The sequence below is a fragment of the Camelus bactrianus genome, chromosome 30 (genome assembly GCF_048773025.1).
Source record: "Camelus bactrianus isolate YW-2024 breed Bactrian camel chromosome 30, ASM4877302v1, whole genome shotgun sequence".
Classification (NCBI taxonomy): Eukaryota; Metazoa; Chordata; class Mammalia; order Artiodactyla; family Camelidae; genus Camelus; species Camelus bactrianus.
Window position 1 is genome coordinate 1,933,565 of NC_133568.1, and position 23,718 is coordinate 1,957,282.

General features: G+C 34.8%; 2 protein-coding genes across 5 annotated transcripts in view; one reads left to right on the forward strand and one right to left on the reverse strand.

Moving 5' to 3' along the window:
- Positions 1-13,514, forward strand: part of LOC141575634 (junction-mediating and -regulatory protein-like) — a 189,197-nt gene extending 175,683 nt beyond the window's left edge. The window contains exon 3 of the mRNA XM_074355325.1: positions 12,264-13,514. Within this exon, the coding sequence (XP_074211426.1) occupies positions 12,264-12,350 (87 nt within the window). The 3' untranslated portion in view covers positions 12,351-13,514. The remainder of the gene's footprint in view (positions 1-12,263) is intronic.
- On the reverse strand, positions 148-21,862 carry LOC141575637 (putative N-acetylated-alpha-linked acidic dipeptidase). 4 transcript variants are annotated; one of them, XR_012503326.1, is made up of 11 exons: positions 21,538-21,862; positions 19,563-19,681; positions 18,687-19,465; positions 18,015-18,080; positions 17,146-17,209; positions 15,772-15,839; positions 13,693-13,824; positions 12,109-12,356; positions 10,198-10,312; positions 7,442-7,526; positions 148-4,507 (listed from the first exon to the last, which is right to left on the reverse strand). XR_012503326.1 is itself a non-coding variant. In XM_074355328.1 (11 exons), exons 4-8 carry the CDS (start codon positions 18,693-18,695, stop codon positions 13,777-13,779), a joined length of 255 nt encoding a protein of 84 aa, XP_074211429.1. In that variant the 5' UTR covers positions 18,696-18,753; positions 19,384-19,465; positions 19,563-19,681; positions 21,538-21,854; the 3' UTR covers positions 148-7,526; positions 10,198-10,312; positions 12,109-12,356; positions 13,693-13,776. The 4 variants fall into 4 exon arrangements, 3 of the variants coding, with proteins under 3 accessions (XP_074211429.1, XP_074211428.1, XP_074211427.1); XM_074355328.1 differs by having other exon boundaries at positions 148-7,526; positions 18,687-18,753; positions 19,384-19,465; positions 21,538-21,854; XM_074355327.1 differs by having other exon boundaries at positions 148-7,526; positions 18,687-18,765; positions 19,384-19,465; positions 21,538-21,852.
- Positions 21,863-23,718: the final 1,856 nt, after the last annotated feature.

The following is a 23,718-nucleotide window of genomic DNA, read 5'->3' on the forward strand; positions in this document are numbered from 1 at the left end:
ACATACATATGTATATCTGCTAAATGCCATTAATTTGCATGGGGTGGTAACTGATAACATGAGATCTTTCTGACCATTGGCTATTCTTATGTGTGTCTAATGTACTTCTTTGAACAGATACTAGAATATTACACCTCTCACTATACAGTATTTTAAAGGTTATATTTTATTTTACTTATTTTTAAACATTTTTTATTGAGTAATAGTCATTTTACAATGTTATGACAAATTCCAGTGTAGAGCACAATTTTTCAGTTATACATGAACGTACATATATTCATTGTCACTTTTTTTTTGCTGTGAGTTACCACAAGATCTTGCATATATTTAAGATTCCACACATGAGTGATCTTATATGGTATTCCCCTTTCTCTTTCTGTTCTGCTCCGCCTAGAATAATATTCTCCAGGAGCATCCATGCCTCTGCAAATGGCGTTATGTTGTCAGTTTTTGTGGCTGAATAGTATCCCATCATATAAATATCCCACATCTTTATCCAGTCATCTGTTGATGGACATTTTAGGCTGTTTCCACGTATTAGCTGTTGTAAATAGTGTAGAGAAATCAGCTGAAAACCTTATGGGGGTTCCCTTGTAACTCACTCTTTTTTTTTCTCTTGCTTACTTTAGGATCATTTCTTTATCCTTGACTCTGGCCATCTTGATTAGGATATGCCTTGGTGTGGGTCTGTTTGGGTTCTTCCTGTTTGGGACCCTCTGAGCCTCCTGTGCTTGGATATCTGATTCCTTCTTTAGTTTTGGGAAGTTTTCAGTCATGAGTTCTTCCAATACCTTTTCAATCTCCCTTGTTCTTTCTTCCCCTTCTGGACCTCCTATTATGCATAGATTGGCACACTTTATATTACCCCATAGGTCCCATATATTGTTTTCATTGTTTTTTATTTGTTTTTCTCTCAGCTGTTCTGATTGGGTGCTTCCTGTTGTCCTGTCTTCTAGGTCACTTATTTGTTCCTCTGCATTTTCTAGTCTGCTTTGCAAGGCCTTTAGGTCAGCTCTCATCTCAGCCAATGAGTTTACTAGTTCTACTTGGTTCTTCTTTATAGCTTCTATTTCATTTTTGACATATTTTATATCTCTAAACACTATTTCTTTTAGTTCCTTCAGTACTTTGATCACTTTTTTGTTGAAATCTTGATCTAGTAGGCCATCAGTCTATTTCCTTGATCATGCTTTCAGGGGATTTCTCTTGATCTTTTAATTGGGAGTGGTTTCTCTGCTTCTTCATATTGCTCATATCTCTCTGGAACCGTGGCTTAAGGAGTATCAGTTTCCTACTTATCCTGGAGATGGTGTGCCCTTAATGATTTTATTGAGAGGTCTTTGTGTCTTCACCGTGCTTTGTGAACTCAGCTTGCTGTTTCCATAGGCCTTCTGTTGGTGCCCTCATCTGTGCTGCTCCCAGTGGCTGTTGGCTAGCAGATTGAGCCCCCTCCTAACCCAAGGTCAGGAGCTGAGCTCTTAGCTGGTGGGCGGGGAGGTCACTCCCCCTCCCGATGCCACAGTCAGATACTGTGCTCGGGGAGAGGCAGGTGGGCAGAACACACCCCCTCCCATCACTGTGGTCAGGTGCTGTGTTCCTGCCAGGAAGGTGGGTGGCTGCCCACCTGCCCTCTCCTGGTGCTGGTCGCTCTGCTGCTCTGTGCAGCTGCCTGCTTTGCCTCGGATAGGCGGTCTATAGGTGGGCTCGGGGAAGACCGCGGAACAGCCCCGCCTACGCTCTGTGCCAAATCTGAGCTCCTTGCTTCTCTTGGCAGCACACGTTCTCTGATGTGTCAGCGTAGAAAGATCCTCTATGCCTCGGGCTATAAACAAGTCTCAGTCCTGCCTAGGAGGTTGTGGAGCCCCCACGTGCAGATTCAGGTCTCAGCCCCACCCCCACCCGGGCACTATGCACAGAAGGTAGCTGTGGCTGAGCCCTGCCTCTCTTCTTGCAAGATGTGCCAGTAATGGCACAGGTCTGAGGAGACAATGGCTACAGCACCCCTCCCCCCAGGGCACATCAGCTGCTTTACTTTGTTTTTTCTTTAATTTAATGGGGGACCGAGGTTCTGCTCCATATCCCCTCCCAGCCATGGTGCACAGCACCTTGCAGTCCCCCATATCTCCCTCAGTGCAGCTGCCCCAGTCCTCTGCCCAGCTTGGGCAAACTGTCCTGGCCCCAGCTGCCGGCTTTTGTCTCGGGCTGGGTGTCGTGGGGACCCTTTGTTCCCATTTAACTCAGTTCTGTCGGTCAAGGGGTGCTCAGGGCAGATCTGAGCCTCGGAGGCTCCCCCTCCATCCTGTTGGCCTCTCCATTGGAGGAGGGAGATTGAGTGAATGAGCGCCAGTCCTCCTTTGCTGCTCCCTCCCAACAGGATTGCACTGTTTTGCTTTTTCTTCTTTTTTCCTTTTCTCCTACCAGATTTTTGATGTATTCGTCTTTGAAGAGGGTGATGTTGTCAGAGTTCTGCAGGAGCTCTGGTGGCTGCGTAGGTCCATAGATGTGAGTTTTGGTGTATTTGTGGGAGAGGGTAAGCTATAAGCGTCCTACTCTGCCATCTTGCTTCTCCTAAATATGCTTTTTAAGGCTATTTTCTCAATTTATTTGGCTTCTCTAAATTTCATCAGAAAGATGTTAATTTCCTCCCCAATATTTTATCCTGAAACTTTTCAAAAATACAAGTGTTGCTGAAAGTTGAAAGAATTTTATACTGAACACTCATACCCATTACCTAATTTTAGCAGCAACATTTTATTATAGTATATCCATCCCTTAATTCATCCATTAATCCATCTTAAATTTTGCATGCATTTCAATGTAAATTATAGATATTAGTACAGGTCTCTGTAATATATCAGCATGCCTGTTTATAGTTTTGTTTACCTTCTGAGTTAAAATTTACCTGACAATGAAATGTATAAATTAGGCTTTTGAGATTCATCCTTGTATCAGTAATTTATTCTTTTTTTATTGTTAAATAGTATTCCATTGTTTGAATATACTATCATTTGTTTTATCCATTCTCCTACTGATAAATACTTAGGCTTTGGATATCTTTTTTTTTTTTGCAAGCAAACATTTTTTTTAAAAAATGCAAATATAATATACATGCTTAAATGTGAACACATCTTAAGTATACAACTCAGTGATTTTTCACAAAGTAAACACATATATGTAACCTTCATCCAGTCAAGAAACAGAACATTGCTGTTCCACTTTGGGTTTCTTCCCAGATACTACTGCACCCCTTTGATGGATTCACCATCCTAAATTCAGCCACCATGGCTTGGTTTATTTGCTTTTGAAATTTTTGATCCCGTACTTTCCACTCAACATTAAGATTCATCCACTAGTGTTTTTGTAAACTAGTATGTTTATTTTTATTGCTTTAAAGTATACAACTTGTATGCATGTGCCACCACTTATGGTTATGTATTTATTGTTGACAGGTGTCTGGGTCATTTTCTATTTGGGGCTATAACAAATAGTGATTATGAGAATTTTCTGGATGTCCTTTGGAGCTCAGATGTAGAAGTTTCTGAAGGGTACACACATGGGTTACCCTTGGTAATATGGTGTGTTTGTGTATGTATGTGTACACATACACATATACATATATAACTTTCATTCAGAAAGCCTATTTCCAAAGTATTTGTAAGAATTTATATTCCCACTGGCCATGTGTAAGAGTCCCCATTGCTTGTTGCCCTCACCAATGCTTCATATCACTTAACAACTAACTATTCTAGTGGATGTCTAATGGTGTTCTAAGTGTGGTTTTGGTATGTATTTCCATTATTACTAAAGAGGTCAGCCCCTTTTCATAGCTTATTTGGATTTATTTTTTTTGTGTGTGAAACACCTGTTCAATTTTTTTGCACATTTTAATATTGAGGTTCTGCCTTTTTCTCCACTGGTTTTTGTTCTTTATATGCACTAGATACAAGTCTTTTGTTGGATATAGGTATAGCAAATATATTTTCCCACCATGTGGCTTAGCTTTTCACTTTCTTAATGGTATCTCTTGATAAAAATAATTCTTAATTTTACTGAAGTCCAACTTAAAACTCTTCTTTTATGTTTAGTGCTGTGTCCTGTTTAAGAAGTCTTTGCCACTTCAAAGTCATTAAAATATCTCCTACACTATTTTCTAGATGCTTTATTTTGGTGGGGGGATTAGGTTATTTGTTTTAATGGAGGTACTGGGAGTTGAATCCAGGACCTTATGCATGCTAAGCACACATTCCACTTGAGCTTTACCCTCTCTCAGATGCTTTGCTTTTTGTTTCAAATTTATTAGATTTACAAGCTATCCAAAATTACTGTTCATGTATGGTACAGGGTTTCATTCAATACTGTTCCATTGGTCTGTATCTCTAACTTTAGGTAGTTATCACATAGACAATATTGTTTTATAATAAGTCCTTTAGCATTGTTCTTTAATATCACCTTGGCTATTGTTGGCCCTTCACGCTTCTCTATGTATTTAGAATCAGCTTGTCAAGTTCTACAAAAAAACAGTAACAACAATTAACTTTTGGGGATTTTGATGTGCACATATAAATCTTTGAATCAGTTGAAGGGGAATTGACATCTTTAAAATGTTGAGCCTTCCAATCCATAAATTTGGATTATCTCCCCTATACTTATTTTTATCACTGCTGTAACAAATTATCACAAATTTTGCAGCTTAAAGCAACACAAACTTATTATTTTATGGTTCTGTAGGTCAAGTCAGGAACAGGTATCACTTGGGTAAAAATCAAGATGTCAGCAGGGCTGTGTGCCCTTTGTAGGTCAAAGGAAGAATATATTTCCTTGACTTTTCCAGCTTCTAGAGTTCACCCACATTTCTTTACCCATGGCCCTTCCTTTATCTTCAAAGCTAACAACTTTACAGCTTTCTAATCCTTCTTCCAAAGTCATATCTTTCTGACCACAACTGGGAAAGATTTTCAATTTTTAAGGACTCCTGTTGTTAGACTAGGCCCATGTAGACAATCCAGGCTAATCTCCCTGTCTCAGAGTCCTTAACCTGATACATCCGCAAAATCCCCTTTGCCATGTAAAATAACATATTTACAGATTTCAGGATTAGAGCCTGGATATAGGTAGGGGTCAGTGTGGTGCACTATTCTGTTTATCAAACTGTTTAACATTTGACACTTTCTGACAAACGTACAAGATAGAAGATCCTGATCATGTTTAGAATGCTTCCTCTGCAAAATATTGGGCATGGAGTTTATCTGAAAGGACTGAAAATAATATTACCACAGGAATGGCTTCCTAATTCTACTGACATTTACTTACATTATAATCAAATACCCAAAATGGTCAGCCAGGAGTGGGATCTTGGCAAATAAAATAAAAGTATAATTCAAGCTTTTATCACTGAATTTACTAGCTAATTCTATTTTAGAAACAGACACAAAATAAAACAATTTAGAGTAAGTCTGCTTACTTATATATTAAATGAACATAAAGTTTTAAAAGCATGTCTGAATATGGGATAAAGTGAGCATCATAAAATGTAATGTTAATATTTAGTACCTGCAAATCTCAAACTCCCAATTTATAAAGAAGTTCATACTGTACAGCACAGGGAACTATATCCAATACTGTTTTGTAGTAACTTATGGTGAAAAAGAGTATGAAAATGAATATATGTATGTTCATGTATGACTGAAGCATTGTGCTGTACACCAGAAATTGACACAATATTGTAAACTGACCATATATATATATATATATATATATGAAAGGACTGAAAGGACTATATATACCAAGAAAAAAATTAGATTGATAACCAACAAAAAATCTGTCAGTAATATAATGCTAGAAACACTGAAACACAAAAGAAAATCTCAGGCATACGTCTGTTTAGAGTCATAGAAAAAATAGTGCCTATGAAAGTCCCTGATAAGCATGAGAAAACAGGAAAGGCAATATAAAAGTTCAAAATTCTTTGCTATGTAAGAGCTGCAAGATGACTCAGACACAAACTTAAGTGGTCAAAATGTTTATACAATTAATGATAATTTAAAGTAATTGAGAACATCATTTTAAATGAGATAAAAATAGCTGCTCAATTTTCATATTACCAAGCAAGTCATTTCTGTTTATAGTAGACATATTATTTTTATATGTATTTATATTTTATAAAGACATCAACTTAAATCCTGGCTGATAACTGACAGTGGAGCAACTGATTGATTTAAATGGGTATCATAGGCTTATCAGATTTCATATGCTTTAAATATACATTAGTTATTAGCTGACAGGAAGAGTTCAATTTCCATTTATTCTAACATAGCTGTGTCACAGGCAGGTTACTCTGTATTTACCATGGAGGATCATGATAGATATAAAGATATCAAACCTTACTGATCTTCATAGGGGTGCTTTTATAAGAAAAGGAGAATAAAATAAGAAAAATCTAAAATACTACTCTTTTTTATAGTGTTCTAACAGTTTTATCTTTATTTTTATTTTTTTTTACTGAGTTATAGTTCGTTTACAATGTTGTGTCAATTTCTGATGTACAGCACAATTTTTCAGTCATATATGAATATATGTATATTTGTTTTCATATTTTTTCACCATGAGCTACTACAAAATCTTGAATCTATTTCCCTGTGCTATACCGTATAAATTTGTTTATCTATTCTATATACACCTGTCAGTATTTACAAATCTTGAACTTCCAGTCTTTCCCTACTCACACCCCTCCCCCCTGTAAAATACTATTAAATCAACATATATTTATGAAGAACTATGAAAAATGGGAAACTATAAGTTGTTTCTTTAAATTTGAGCAAAGAGAATTACTTTAACTGGGAAAATAGTTAAAATCTGGCAAGCTTTATGATTTCATGTTCACCCCTGGCAGCTTTTGTTTCCTCCTTTCTCCTTCAATCTTTTTTGGACCTTCTAAAGAATTAAATTAAAAAAAAGAAAAAAAAAAAGAAAGAAAGATAGAAGAAAAGAAAATTAAGAAACAGCTTTGCATCTAAAATAATCTCCTAACTGGAAAGATTGTATACTTTGTGAAAAATTTACAGCTGCCGACTTATGATCCATGTCTCTGTCCACACTGCCTTACTTGTTGGGAAGGGTCTTAAAAAAATAAAAAAGTAAAGAAAAATAGCAAATTATAATGGTTTTTATATTTTAAATTCTTTTCTATGTGTCTACAATCTGCTCTATCATGAGTTATTAAGATAAACATTATCAGCTATACTCTACTTTCCTATCATGCACATTGTGACTCTGAGAAGCACGCATGCTCTAACTTACCATCTGCAGGTGGTGTACAGGTTAATGTAGTTCTTTTGACAATATATGGTTTTGTAGCCTAGTTGTCTTAACTACTACATAATGGAAAAGATGTAGAACTACTGGTACCACTGCCCTCGGTCTCTGTCATTTACCTTAAACATACCTGGAAAAGTAGATTCAAAAACTCATTGGCAAGAACATTTTTCACACTCCAGATCTGATATTCTTCTAGAGTTAAGATGGCCATTCTGAAAGAGAAACAATATTTAAGAATATCTTAAATCTTCATTTTCTTATATTATTTGAATAAAATCTGGTTTATTAAACTTGTAATGGTCATTTGTCTGAAAGAATACTAATGATTTAATGTAGATGCTATGTGTTCATCTGAAAGTAGGCCAGCAAGAATAAGTTCAAAAGTAACCAAACTCTGAAGTAGTCAGTCATAACTTGGGCAATTTATCACCAAATATCTTCTTCCTCCACTAAGACCTGGGAAATAACTCACAGTATCTTCTGGTTCAAGGTGAAGTTTACTAACAGGACCCACAAAAGGTTCTGGGTAGAGAAAAAGGACTATTTACCAACTTTGAAAGCATTTTTCCAAACTCTGGATTATGCCCTTTGACTCTAACAATTTTCTAAGATCTTCTTTTAAACATCTGGCAATATTATTAGACTTCTTAAGAGATTTAAAAGAACTAAATATATATAATAAATGAGTATCTATATTAACATTTCCTCAAAATAAAATTTAACATTACTTTTACAAGTTCAGTAAAGCAGTATTTTTTTTTTTTTGGTGTCAAAGTGTTCCAAAAATTACATTTATATACAGTAGACAATATTTCTTGGCAGGCAAAAATATAACCAAATGCTTCTTACTTCATGTTTTCAACAATCACCTTAACAATCCTAGATGAATAATAATGTTCTTAGCATTTATTATTTAATTATATTTTTATTATCTAATGATTTATTATTTAATGATATTTAATAATATTTATTATTAATGATATTCATGTATTCATTCAATATATAACACCATTTATTATAAGAAAAGATTTTAAAGCACTCTGATGGTAATTATTGGCTTTCATGATGCAACTTCCATTAAAGTATATTAATACCAATGTAATGGTACAAAATAATGGGTAATAATGTCACAGTCTAGTCACCAGTGAATATGGGTAATAGGTTTGGTTGAAAGGTCCAAATTCTATTCTAAATTTTTACCATTTCATTATTATGGTTACACGGAGATGGAGCAGCTAAATGATCTTTTTTTTTTTTTAATGTTCAAAAGCACAGCCATAAGAAGAAACTCGGTCTTACATAAAAATAGACAGCAATGATAACCTCTATACTTATCAAACACCCAGAAAAAAGGCGATGGAAATTGTATCTCTACATAAGGTATTTCCTAACAGAAACTTTCCTATGTTTCTGTTTTCATATATACCAAATAGAAATGGACACCTTAATTTTGGGCAGAAAAGTAAATGAAGACGGTTATCTGAATTGCCAAACAAAGATCAAGCCCTGAAAAATTCATTTCTATTATTTATTTCTTTAGAGTGTCAGTTAATAAGACTATGATGATTTCTCTGGATTTGTGATTAAAAAAAATTACGTATTTTTCTAAGCCTATATAAGAACACTATGGTCTACATCCTACCATCTGCTACTTGGTACATGTCAACATTTGAATAGAAAGGGTCAAATGAACTCATATTTGTCTCACATATATGGATTATCTTCAGTTTCACAGGGATACATAGACATTATGGCAAACCTATTATAATATCTTTAATAAATGTTGTCAAAATAAAAAAATTCAAGGCTTTATTCTTTGTAAAGTACATGCTTGTTTCTGCTATTATACACTTATTCTGGCTGCTATTAAAAAACTTAGAACAGAACCTCACCAATATTATTGAAAAAAAAATTTAAAAACTATATACACCACCCAGATTGAGATAAAAAATAATTTCCATCATCCCAGATATCCTATGGTCCTTCCCGGTTAAATCACCTATCTCCAAAATCACTATTGTAACACTTATTAACATTAGTTCTGTCTCTGTTCTAGAACTTCATATAAATTGAATTGTACAATGTGTTCTTTTATTCTGTGGCTTCTTTTGCTCAATATAAGTTTTGTCTTACCATAATGTATTAAAATGGGAGAAGTAAAGATTATAAACTACAGATGGCAAGGGCTGCTCTACTTAATTTTTATAAAATGCCTAGCTTATAATATATAAAGTTTTTATGTAAATAACACTTAATGGAGTTGTTTAAAGGTGGAATGAGCTTTACCTAGGGACAACTTGGAGGTATTGTAACCAGAGGTCCAAATAAGCATTTAGCAGGGATGATGTAGAAGAGATTCAAGTATGTATATGTAAGGTATATATACCAATTCAGAGTATTATGTATTTATAGGAAAGAATAAATTAGTCTCTGCTAGACTCAACTTTGTGGTGTCATGTGCATTCTATGTGTCTTCTACAATGTTGGATAGATCCACATGTAATTCCTTTAAAACCAGAAACCCAAATCAGTAGTTAGGATAGAGCAGGTATCATTTTAATTAGCCAGTAGCTGAAGTATAAAATATTTTTGGTCAAGTATTTTTTTTTTTTAATTACAGAAATAGGTTGCTTGTTTGCCTTAAAAATTTATGACAATTTTCCAGTGGTTTCATTTTTTTTTTACATAATACATTGTTTATTAAATTTTCTAAGGCAAATTCTCTTCCCAATTTTGCATCTTTGGCTATGAATATTTTGAGTAGCATAATATAGAACCTAGAAGTAGTAAGAAATCCTTTTCTCAACCTCTTTTAAAAAATTCTTCACTCTATGTTCCTGTTGGAAGTTTACATGCAAGAAGATGTATACAATCAGACTTTACCAGGGTATCATCGGTGCAGTTGTCCTTCCAGACCTCTAAATGTGCAACCACGTGTCTCTCAGTTCAACCCTAGAGAGAACTCCATCACCATCAACATCAAATACCTTGAAGCAAACTAAAGAAAAGAAACTCTTATGGAGGAAAATTACTTTTATATTCTGAAAGATAATACATTTTATTACAAGCTGCCCTAGTAAAATTACTTAGTTCCTCAAACAACTACATTCTGGATTAAGTTCTTATTTGGAGGAGATTGTGTCATTAAAGTCCTTTGAACTTGTACGAATTCCTGTACACTTCACAAGTCTCTCTCCTTATATCATTAGCCAGGTTAGAGAACTCTATCCTTCACCTAAACCTAAAGTTAAATTTCTTGCAAACTGAAAAAGAAGAGCCAAGTTACTATACAATATTTCACAGATTTTGAGAAGGTAATTCAAGCTTTTAAATTAATTTCTAATATTTAAAACTGATCAATTCAGAGTTGATTCTTACAATGCTGAAAATATTCCATCTACATTAAGAATCAACAAAAAGCTGGTACAGTCAGCCCCCTGTATCCATTGGTTCTGCATTCACAGGTACAAACAACCACAGATCAAAATAATAATAATAATAGTAATAATAGTAATAATAGTAATAATAATAATAATAATAATAATAATAATAATAATAATAATAATGATAAAAACAAAACCAAAAATTTTCCCAGAATGTTCTCAAAAGCAAAACTTGAATTTGCTATGCACTGACAACTATTTACATATCATTTACATTGTATTTACAACTAATTACATTGTATTAGGCATTACAGGTAACCTAGAGATGATTTAAAGTATACAGGAGGATGTGCATAGGTTATATGCAAATACTATGCCATTTTACATAAGGACATGAGCATCCATGGATTTGGTATCTGAGGGGGTCTCAGAACCAATCCTCAGCACATAATGAGGGATGACTGTATAAAGATTTTGCCTCTCCAATGTAATTAATGTGCATTCAATACTTTTGCCAAAGAACAATTTCAAATCTTCAATGAAGTTTATATACAACAAGCTAAAAATCTGAAATATCAGCACTTTGCTAATTAACATCAATATCAGCAAAATTGCTAGTTAGTCTCGTTGGTTAACTTCCACTAGTCCACTGGCAAAAAATAAATTTAAAAAAATTTAAGGCAATAATTAACCTCAATTGAGAAACAAAGACTTCAGCCTCTTTAATACCAGAACTTTAATGTGAACAAATAATCTATCACAAAGCCAGGTTAGAGTAATGGTATACTATCAGGGAAGATAAAAGAAATCTAAATTTTTAAGATTAAATAATTATCTACTCCACAGACCCGTGTAATAATTATGCTATTAAATTAACTGAGTGCATCAAAGTACAACATTACTAAAGAATATTGAAATATTAAGTATCATACCCAAAATATGCAATATTTGTGAAGATGTATTTTAGAAAGATGAAGAGATAATGACCCTAGTGAATATATAAGAATTAGATTCCAATTAAATGTAAACTGCTGCATTTTCCTAACCAAATATGGTTAAGATGTATTAATGTAATATGCTTATAAATTATGCTATAATATTTTAGCTAGTTTTAAAAGATAAATTTAGTATTTAATAAAATTGTTTTATCATAAATATAGTTTTGCTAATAAAATATCAATATACACAGTGATAGAAAATAAGTTGGAATTCAAGTTAAGGAAGACAAAATTTCTGTATAGACTACCAGAAAATATTTTCTTTCTTCTTAACATTTTCAAACACATCATGACTAACATAGTTCATTGATCATGAATTGTACATTCATCTGGAAAATCAACCATTATTAATAACAAAGATCCTAAATCACTCCACAGTAAAAAAGAATAGATGATTAAATCTTTACACTGACCTCAGTAAAACCTCAGCAAGAGATTGCTATTTGCCAAAGTGATGAAAATTCAAGCCTTAATCAGATGATTTTTTACATGAATGAATGCTAATTTTTTTCTCTGTATAGTTTCCAAATTTTGTGATGTTTAACACGCTTGCATTTCTGTCTTTCAGCCAGAGGTCCTCTGCAACAGACTGATAACCCACAGGATATCTCCTTACAATGTATGTGGCTGTCATGATTTTCACCAAAATCATTAAATAAACCTGTAAAACAGGAAAACACAGAATAAATTACATCCAACAAACTTCCTGTAAATAATGACATGCTTATGAAAGAAGGGATGACTTGCATAAACTGACTTAATTTTTAAAAGTTATCAGTAGTTTCCACTGTCTTAGGAAGTTTTTTTTTTTTTTCTGGCATAATTATAACCAAAATTTAACTTTCTAGAAGAAAATACTATCCTTTAGTGTTTGGTTTTGTTTGCCTACCTGTCTCTATTTTATATTAATTCCAAAAGTCAAAGATGATTGTAATATGTAAAAAATAAAAATATATTTTAAAAATTTAACTGGAAAAAAGTCAGAGACCAGTTATCCTAATTTGGAAAGACTAAGAAGAAAAGGGAAAAAAGAAAAAAAGTTGAACTCTATCAAAGATATACTGTTGTTATTAACAAGCTTCAAACAGCTCCTTCATGAAGCAAAGAAAACTAACAAATTATATTATAAGACAAAGAAATTCTGTACTGCAGTCTTCATTGTACCACTTAATCTGTATAAATAAATATATTAAATTTCAGAAATAAAGGACAGTTTATAATCTAATCCTGTGGTTTTTTAAACTTTTCATAAAAAATAAATGGAGTCATTTTGTTTTCAAATGAAATGATTTTTCAATCTCTAATTCTAAAAAGGTAAAAACACAACTGCACTGCTGAAGTGGCAGCCCTGTCTGTTCTAGCTCCCCTAACAAGTATTTTTAAAACACACTAGAAACCTGAAGAATACAGACTATTTCAATAATCTAATTCTGTGTCCTCAAAGAGCAGAAAATTGAAGCTAAGAAGTAGTTAAATGACTTGTTAAAAGAAAATTTTTTAAAAAGTTCTGAATCAGAAGCAGAACCCAAGCTTTCAGATTTCAAATACAGTTTTTGTGATTATCACCCACAACTACTCCTTGTAAACCTCATTTAAATATATATATATAGTAGTGAAAAGTTTAGAGCTAAGTGGGGACCTTAGAGATGGTCTAGTCCAGTGGTTTCTTAACTTTTTAAGGGTAGGGGAAGGATACAACAGTGGAATATTCTTCTATATAAAAGAAATACAGTAGACACTCCTCACCTGAGGAAGAGGTGGGGTCATGTGTGGAAGCTAGAGCTTTGCCTATTCAGTGTCCACTACCCTGACCCTGCAGCAGATGCTGAGGCACTGTACTGGAGCACAGTTTCATAATGATTGTCTTGGTCAAACTGATTTTATATATGAGAATATTCAGGTGCAGAAAGGTAAACCGACTTATGCAAGGCTCCAAAGTTAAAACAGGGCTCACGTGTTTAGCAAAGAACATTTGTAGAAAATAGAAGGATTCCTACCTTCACTCAGAGATGGGGAAATTAGTGGTGAAACCAATGGGCCAAATGTCTCTAAATCAAGTCATCCTGTTTTGGATTGAGCCCTCAGCAATCAACAGCATTTCTCCAGATGAATGATGTCTGATTCCTCCACTGACAATCAAATCAAACAAGATTATAAAACCTCACTCTTCTGGACAGTTAATTAGTTCATCTTAATAATGTAACTTCTAAATATACATTTTAATTTCCCAGTTAAACTGTTTAAAAACTACCTAAAACAAAAACTCTGAAAGACAAATATATCTAAAGTGGCATTAAAATTATATTCAAATTAACATAAAAGAGGCTTTAAAATAGGAAAAACAAATTGCAATTTCCCATTAAACAGGCTGTTTAATTCCAACGTGTAAAATAATAAACTAAGACATTTATTTTTGGCTTCCCACACCACTTTTATTTATATTCACTTTGGTGATTTTAATCTCTATCTTGGATTTGAAAATTCTTGATCATAGTCTCTCCTGGCTACACAGTTAACACCCTAATAGCAGAATCTATGTTTGATTTATCCTGTCACTATTGTAACTACTTACACATTTAATACTTATTAAGTAAATATACAAAGGGGATAGACCTAATCTTCTTCTTGGCCCTGAAATTCTTACTACCCCTCCTATAAAAGCAGGAGCATCTTCTTTAGGACAGAGTGTAAATGTATCTCCTGAGAAGGATTCTCCAACAAGGGCTGTCTTTACAGCGTGCTTTTAGATAAGATGTTTTATGGGACATTTCAATAAAAGGATCAAGTACCTAAGCTTCCCAGTATGGTGGGAGTTGTGATGGGCATGGGAGGATGCTCACTTGGGAGGATGAGATGTTAAAGACATAAACAGTGTAAAGGATAGGGCAAGATGAAGGGTGATTGGGAAACAGGACCACAGAGATGTGACATCTACTTCCCACTGTCATCTAAGTGATACCTACTTGAAAGAAACATTTCTACAGTTAAATTCTATAATGGGGGATTATTTAAATGAAGCACACATATACTCAATGAATAGATTACATAATTTTTAGAGATTCAGAGTGCATTAGCGTTATCAGAGTACTTTTTACATCAATAACTAGTATTTATAAATTCCTGTGTGCTAATAAATAAGTATTTGGAATTATTTCCATTTTGCTTTTAGGCCTACTACAGCTTAACCTATTCACTGCACTGATACAGAGTAATTTTTCTAATGAATAAATATGATAATGTACAACCTTGTTAAAGATTCTTTAATTTCCCCAACACCAGATATATGAACATTTAGGCCTATGTGTCAGGCCAAATTTCTTACCAGCTTTTTCACCAACACCTTACATTTAGGTTATATTGCATTACCCAGAGGTCGGGAAATGTTCTTTCACACATCCACATCTTTATTAGGTCCTGTGTCCTCTGAGGAGAAACCTTCTCACCACTTTCACATCCTTCCATTTTACAGCCTAACCACTAATCCTTCTGTAAACACCTTCTAATGCTTTCCAACCTCAACAGCTACCCCAGGGTTTTAGCTTCACTCTTCTGTAATTGTCCTCCACTGTATATAGTATCCAATATTCAAGTGAAGTATGAGTCCTTATTTACAGGTCTGTGGCTTTTCTAGATTACAAAGTATTTGGATTCAGTAACGTCCTTTTATCACTGTTGCTGCTAGAATTCATTTCATAGGATGTGATACATAGTAACCACACAATAAATACTTAATGAATGAATGAATGAATGAATAGCCAAGGCAATCTTCACAGCCAAGGTTTTCCCATCCCAGCCCACTATTCTTTCTGTTATATCAGAGACTCTGCCCCATGAAACAATAGACCCTGCACATTTTAACAAATGTTTACAATTATTAGGAACTATTATTAGAACAGAGACTAGCACTACTGATCTCAGAGTTAGGTCACATAAGTAGTGTATTAAAGCTTGTTCTGATTTGTTATTTATACAAATCAGCTATGTCTGTCACAAGTTTAAATATTAGTAATTTAGAAAACAAAAGTTATTGACTTATCTACTCATCAGAAAACATTATGAAAGATCTCTTTACATACCTCTTTTGTCAGTTTATATACCAACTGGAAAAGAAGGGGTGTACAGTCAACTCTGAGAGTGTAATTGCCTGCAAAATAAATGAGAGTATTTTAATACCTCCAAATGGACTTCAAACCTATATTTAATTCTAACTTTATTTTCTAATTATAAACAAGATATAACAGATTTCAAATTGAAGGCATCATTCCTGGAGAATTAAAAATACGGTGGACCCTAGAGATTATCATATTAAGTGAAGTATGTCAGAAAAAGGCAAATATCAAATTATATCACTTTTATGTGGAATGTAAACAAAAAATGATAAAAAATGAACTTATTTACAAGCCAGAAATAGACTCACAGACATAGAAAAGAAACTATGGTTACCCAAAGGGAAAGGGGGAAGGGAAGAAATATGTTAGGAGTTTGGGATTAACATATATACATTATTATATATAAAACAGATAAACAACAAGGACCTACTGTATAGCACAGGGAATTATATTCAGTATCTTATAATAAACTACAATGGAAAAGAATCTAAAAACAATGTATATGTATATAACTGAATAACTTTGCTGTACACTTAAACTAATATTACAAATCAAATATACTTCAGTAAAAACAAATAAATAAAATTTTAGAATAGACAGATATGTAGATAGATAGACAAACAGACAGACAGTCTGGCTAAAACTAAAACACAAGGTGGAAATAACTCTTCAGGAGCCAGAGATGCTGCAGCACACACTCAGGATAGAAGACTGCAGAGGCGGACTCTGCTGGTAAGGCCGCAGCTCCTACAGTAACAGTAAGCATCATTGCTAATTACAGCAGCAGCACTTAGGGGCCTTTGGCAAAGGAAGTGGTAAGGCCATAATGTTCATTTTTTTAACCATTTGTTCAATTCAATATCAAGACTTTAGACTATAGCATGTCAGTAACAAACAAGTGTCCTGTGACACTTACCTAGAAATAACCATAATATGATGAAAGCATACAGATGCACATGCCACATGTCAGGGTCAAAAGGAAGTCTGTAGTGGGTGCTTATTTCAAAGTCGTTCCAATACATACAGGAAGTATTTCTGTATGAAATATTTTAGCCCAACTTTTAAAAATAGCTCCACAGGAAGAATGTGAAAAGTACTAAAGTTTTAAGTAGTAATCCAAGATCGGCAAATGGTAAATATACAAAAGAAATTAGGATCAATAGCTTAGTTATGAATCATATTGATTCACTTGAATCATAATAATTTTCTCTCTGGTAAAATGGAGAAATGGAAGTATTATTGAGGCATCTCATAGAAAGAGGATAATCTTAATTTATGAGTTGGAGTTGATAGACTTAAATACTGGTATACTATTTAATGACAATCTGAAATAAAATTTACCTTCTGTGTATGAGTCTGCATTGACATATGCAACCCCTCTCTCCTGGAGTGTTTTCACATTCTCCTGTAGTTGAAGTAAAGTGGTAACTTAACTCACAGTGTTTACAATTGTGGAAATACAAGCAAAACAAACAAATTAATTCAGTAAAAGAGTGGTCTGCAGATACCATTATAAATCAAATGCCTATGCCTTTGACCATAATTTTAAGAAAATGCTATCAACTGGTTGATAATATTAATGCAATTAAAACAAGAAAGAAAAATATTATGATGCTGTAGCCACTGCTCATAGCAACAGCAGGGAGACCCAGAGGAAAACTGTCCTGATCCCCTGCACCATAATATGAAGGGGGAAGGCTTGGAGATGCTCAGCCTCACCCTGGATCTACTGGATGAGAACTGCTCAAAGTAAGGCCTGGAAATCTGTATTTTTAAAAGGTGTCCCTGGCAATCCTTACAGACATTAAAGTATGAGATCCCTTGATGTTGGGGATCCAAGTAACTACAATATTAAAAGTGAGGAAGTTGGAAATTTGATTTATCCAGAATTTTTTAAAGAGAAGATATTGATGTAGAAAAAGAAAAAAAAAGGAGGGGAGGATAGAGAAAAAACTAGAGGGAGAGAAGAGTGGCTATTAGGACAAAGACAAGACATTTCTCTCTCACACACACGTGCACACATGCACACACATTCTAGAAAAATACAGCAGAAGAAGACTAATGTCATCACACACAGATGGGAATATGCAGAGAGAACTCTTTTATTCTCTCTTTCTCTCTCTCTCTCTAGCTTGCTACCTTATAAGAGCAGTTACAGTAAAAAAAAATTTAAAGCTGTGAGTGGTCATCCAACAAATGAGGATTCTCACCTCTGCACTTGGCCACATGGGATAGATGACAGCTGATTCTGCTGCAGAGTTTCCATTATGACAGAGCTACAGTAGAAATAAAGAAGATTCCTTAACTGTATGTAAAGAAGGTAAATGTGCTGCTGAATATGATCAAGAAGCTAGCAGAAAATGGGAAACAATATTCAAATTGTCTTTTAATTCACATGAATTTAAATTAATTCAAGGCATATTATCTTATATCTTGGATTTACTTTATCTGTATTTTAAGGTGCTTAAATTATAGAAAGACACATGTATTGCTATATACATGTATTCACAAGAAATTACATATTTCTAAAAGTAAATGACCTTAATGAATAAGAACTGATTCATCTAAATAACTGTATTATGAAATGTATGTTCATAACACCAACATAATTATAAGACTTTGCAATATAAATGGAATCAACTGTGATACAAGTAACTGTGATTTTATTCCCTTACTTATTTGATTCATATTATTGTTTTAAAGTATGAGGAAATGAGTCAGAAGGAAAGCATTTTAAAAACTGGACACAATAGCAAGGAAGATATGACATTCTTTAAATCAATTCTATAAAATTTGGACTCATAAATGATGAACAAAACAGAAGATGGTCAAAGGAAAGTGCTTTTTGGTACACCTGCCTTTAAAAAAATACACAAGCTTACCTTGAACATGTAAGAACTTAGAGTTACTGGACAGAGATCCGAAGGGAAGAAGATGAAAGAAAGGGGCCTATGAGAGACACTTTAAAATAAAACATTAAGAGCCAGTGACAAATGAAAATTAATCATAATTGAATTAAAAATAAATCCTTGAAATTTTTAGAGTAATTCAATTTACAAAATCATTGTATTATACTTCCCAATCAGGCACTTTTGTAAATGGTAAAATATACCTATGGTTAAAATTTAGTATGGAATCCACAAAGGAGGGACTATAATCAGAGTATAGTCATCTTAAAAGAGCATGTTGTTTTCCTAGATAGAAGAAATCCAAGGAAACTGTAAAAACTTGAAAATTAATGCCAAGGATCTAGATCAGCTTTTTCTATAAGCTAATTCACTTGTCAGAAGCAGCTTCCTAGGTTTGACTATTTTCTGAGCTTACAGATTTTACTTATCACAAAACAAATACAAATAGAAACTAAAATATTTTAACAATAATGAAAAAACTGGTTTGTGCTCAGTAATTAAGAGGTTGTTCTGTTTTGCCAAACTGATGTAAAAGCAAAAACAAACTCTATTTCTTAAATTTTCTTGAGTATTTATCCAAATTAAAACCACATCAGGTAATGGAACACATCTGTGATTACCCTGAGATACACGTTGACCAAGAAGATAAGAAGTTTTCTGTCTTAGTTACCTCAGCCCATTTGTGGAACCCAGAAGTCCAAATTTTTCTGCATCCCACCTGGCAAAAATGGTAGTTCTTCTCGGTCTCCAGCCTGTAATCATTGTTAACATACATGGTTAAGTACATCTGCCTAAAAACAAAGGAAAATTCACTGAGTCACTGTCATCACTTGCCAAGGAAACATTTACCTCTACTAATCAGTTTTCCAAAATTCTGGACAACTTCTTACAAATGGCAGTTCCACTGGTTAGGTCAATACCTCCAAATACCCAGGAGTCCTGATGATCTCCTAGAATAACACACCTGTCTGGAAAGGAAAGCATTCAAAAGAATGACAACTTAGAATGTATTATAAAGAGCAGTAATTTATGTTTTTAAATTAAACTCCTCCTGCTTGAGTTTCCTACATAGAAAACCATCAAGGTAGTGTCTCCTTTTAGAATTTATCTTTCCCCCCCCCACATTTAATTATATCACATCAACCAGGAAAAAAATATATATTAAGAGTTGATTAAAATTTGTCTTCTCTTAATCCTGTAATCTTTGTAAAAACAAAATGCTTTAAGACATTTTTAAAATTCACCAATTCACCAGGTTTCACAGATCCTCAGATAGTTCTGATTACATTGTAAATGCTTGTGATTTTCTTGATGTTATGAACATGCATTTTAACCTTCCTAGAATTTCACAAAGGGAACAAATTATTTCACATAGAGCATTATGTCTAACAGATTCCTTCCAATGTTTTATTATAAGTCTCAGAAGTACAGAAAACGGTTTAATAGGATGATAAATTCCCATATGCCCAAGATCTAAATTCAATCATTGTTAATACTGTTGAACTATTTGCAAGTGAGTTGCACACATCATGACAGATCTCTCATATGTACTTAAGAATGCACCTTATGGTGAAATTAAAAAAAAGTATCAGTATTTTATATCTTTCCTCCCTCATAGCTCTATTGATGGTATTTATTTAAACTTCAAAATACTCTATTATTCAACGTGACAAAGAATCTTGTTCTTAGCAATTTTTTTTTTTAAATTTGTGTATTTGTCCATTTAGAGCTCAAATCAATTAAGGGATATGAGCCCCAGGTGCTTTTTTTGATATTTTGACCAGGGAAAATTTCTGTTTCTGACATTTCTCTTAAATTGTTACTGAAGCTACATGCTCTGTTTTCTTTGTGTCTTTATGTGTCTGTTTATAAATCACATTTTTCATTGTGTACCTCTAGAGGGTATTAATACATGAGATAATAAAGTCTCCTATGTTAAAGGAACTCCGTTCTAATTGAGTCAAACACATTTTTTAAAAATTCTTTTAAAATAAAATTGAACTTCTAATCCCTTAAGAGTTTTGAAATTTTAAAACAAGTTTCTTACAGAACTTATAAAATACTTGCAGAATCCAAATTCACATTGCTAAGGCAAATCATTAACCAACAAGACTGATCTAACCATTTTAGTTTAATAAAAACAGCTATATCCTCTCTGATTCATCAGTGTGAAGTTTCCCTTTCCCTTAAAACTAAAGGGAAGCCAGTCAAACTAAAGTTCTGGTCACACCATGCTGTTTCCCAACCCTGCACAAGTTGTCCTCTGCAGCTGGCATTTACTGCCTGTCTTGATTCCATGGAAATCTGACTGTTTCTGTAAAATTAAGCTCAAAGAGCACATGTTCCATGATGATGCCTCCTCTACACCAGTGCTGTCCAGGGTTAGTAACAGTAATGACTATGATGTATATGGAGCCATGTGACAGTTACAAGTTCATCACTGTGGCCATCTAACCCACCCCCACATAAGTGACAGGTGAACTTTGCTCCTTTCCCCCTTCTCTCCTACTCCTTCCCTTAAGTTAACCTAGAGTTTTGCATGCACAGCTTTTTGACAGTTATCTGAAACACTATTTTAAAATGTCAGTTGAAAAGGGAAGATGAAATGTTACACCTGGCAGGGACGAAGAGAGGGGTGGGGAGTGGCCCAGAGGAAGCCGAACGGGATGCGCGACCTCGGATCACAACACAGCCCTGTTCCTTCCTGAGTTTTGCAGCCGGGAAAGCAGAGGCCAGGGGCCCGGACCGCCTCGAGGCCTTTGGGGGAGGCCGAGGGAGGGACGGAGACCCACGCAGGGCTGGGGAGGGGCCCGCAGGGACTCACCATCTGTGCAGCGGCTCCTGAGCCATAGCCGGGCGGGCGGCGGTGGCGGCTGAGGCTGCGGTGCCGGCTGAGGGGGCTGAGGCGGCCGCGGCGGTTGCTGTAAGGAATTGAGGGACTCGAGGGCCTTCAAAAGCTTTTCCAGGGTCGCCATGGCGGCCTCCCGCCCCGCGGCGACAGCCCCCGGAGTCGCCGGGCCGACTGGCTGTTCCGGTCAGCAGCGGTGGTAGTGAATGGGGCTCGGGGCCGCCAGCAGCGGCGGACCCCAAGCGCCCGGCCATCTTGGAGCCGTCCCGACAGCCCCCGCGGCCCTGCTTCCTGCCACTCTCGGTCGGTGGGGCGGGGCCGGACCGCGGGATTGACAGTCGGAGGCAGCGGCCTCCGCCAATGGCTGCCTCGCTCGCCCTTTGGGCTCAAAAAGCCGCCACGGCTGCTCGAGTCACTGCGTTCTTCCCGGCGAGGGGCGAGGGGTACTGCACGGAGATCGGGAGGGCGGTTCGGGGGCGGGGTTGCATGGCACGGCGAGAAGGGTGGGGAGGGCGGGGTGACTTGTGATTGAGGGTCTCTCTTGGCGATGGGCGTCCCCAGACGACGCCTAGCGGATGGCAGGGAGGCCGGGTAGTGGGCTGGGAGCCCGAGACCTCCCGGGGCGCTTGCCCACCCCGCGGCGCGGGCGGAGGGCCGGCTCGCCAGACAGCCTGCTATAATATGCTGACTGTTATATATTTGGCCTTACCCTTCTTAGTAGCCTCAAATCACTCCTTGTTCACCTTCATGATCATTACCGTAGATATACTTCTTACAATCCTCGTACTTAACTATGTTCCCTCATGCTACAGGGCCATACACATGCTATTCGCACTCTTAGAAATAATCTTCTACACAACAATCCCCTAATACCCTCAAGAGATTTGCCTACCTAATTCCAATCACTCTCAGTGCTCAGCTAAATTGTGAATTCATAAAGCCCATTACATTAACATAATTTCTTAACACCATGTAATTCTCCTTTATCACAGTTATTAAATTATACTTTATAATAACATAAAAACTCTTCCATGCATGAAGGTATATATTAAACAATTAAATTCACAGTATAAAGTTGTAAGTACATATACTGTATATTATGAAAAATGTTAAGGAATAACGTATTATACTTAAATTCATTCACAATTTTTCATAGAAATATGGAAATATTTATTCCAAATTGGATCATCGCTATATGTGTGTGTGTGTATATATATATATATTTCATGCTTCATTCACATTATAAGTTCTGATAAAATACTGCCAACAATTAACTTTTATACCCCAAATTACCAATAAAGAAATAGGAAAGAAGGGAGAAAAGAAGAAAGGAAAGAAGGAAAGAGGAAGGAAGGAAAGAAGGAAATTGAGGGGTTTTAGAACCCTTGAGATTGAGACATATTAGATAAAGACTCAGATTTGTACATTTATATATGATAATTATTTTCCTGAAATAATATAAAAACATATAAAGAAAACTGAAAGCAAAATGTAAAATTATCTACAACCCAAATTTGAGGTTAATTTATATCTTCAATTGATTTGCATTTTTTTAAATTTAATATTACACTGTCCCATTGCTATAATATAATCAAATTCATAAACAGAAAACTATATATAATATATACATCCTCTCACCATTTATAACATCTCTGAAAGTATTTTTGAAGTAGAATATTTTATATTTAAAATTTTATCATTTGAAAGGCTTTGAATATTTTAACACAATTAGATTTAATTTACTTCATCATATTATTTTTTCCAATACATGAGAAATAATATATGGTTTTGATTCATTCTTTAGTTTGTTAATATTGTGTAATAAGTGAATTCATGGAATATTGTTATAGAGTTAGACATTTTTTATTTGAAGATGTCATCTTTTGTAATATAATAATAAGGCCATTATTGTAGGAATGTGAAGGAATCAGACATTGCTTTTAATAAAAACATCACTCTAAAGGGCATATTGGCAATAGCAGCATGTGATTAAGATCATGTCAATTTTTTGTAAATCTTTAACAAATTCTGAAATCACTCTGGTTGCTTACAAATTTATAAAACACAATTACTTACAGGAAGAACAAGGCTACAGTCACTGCATGACAAAGGAATGCTGCTTAATAAATAAGTGAGGAGAAGAATTAAGTTTAATTC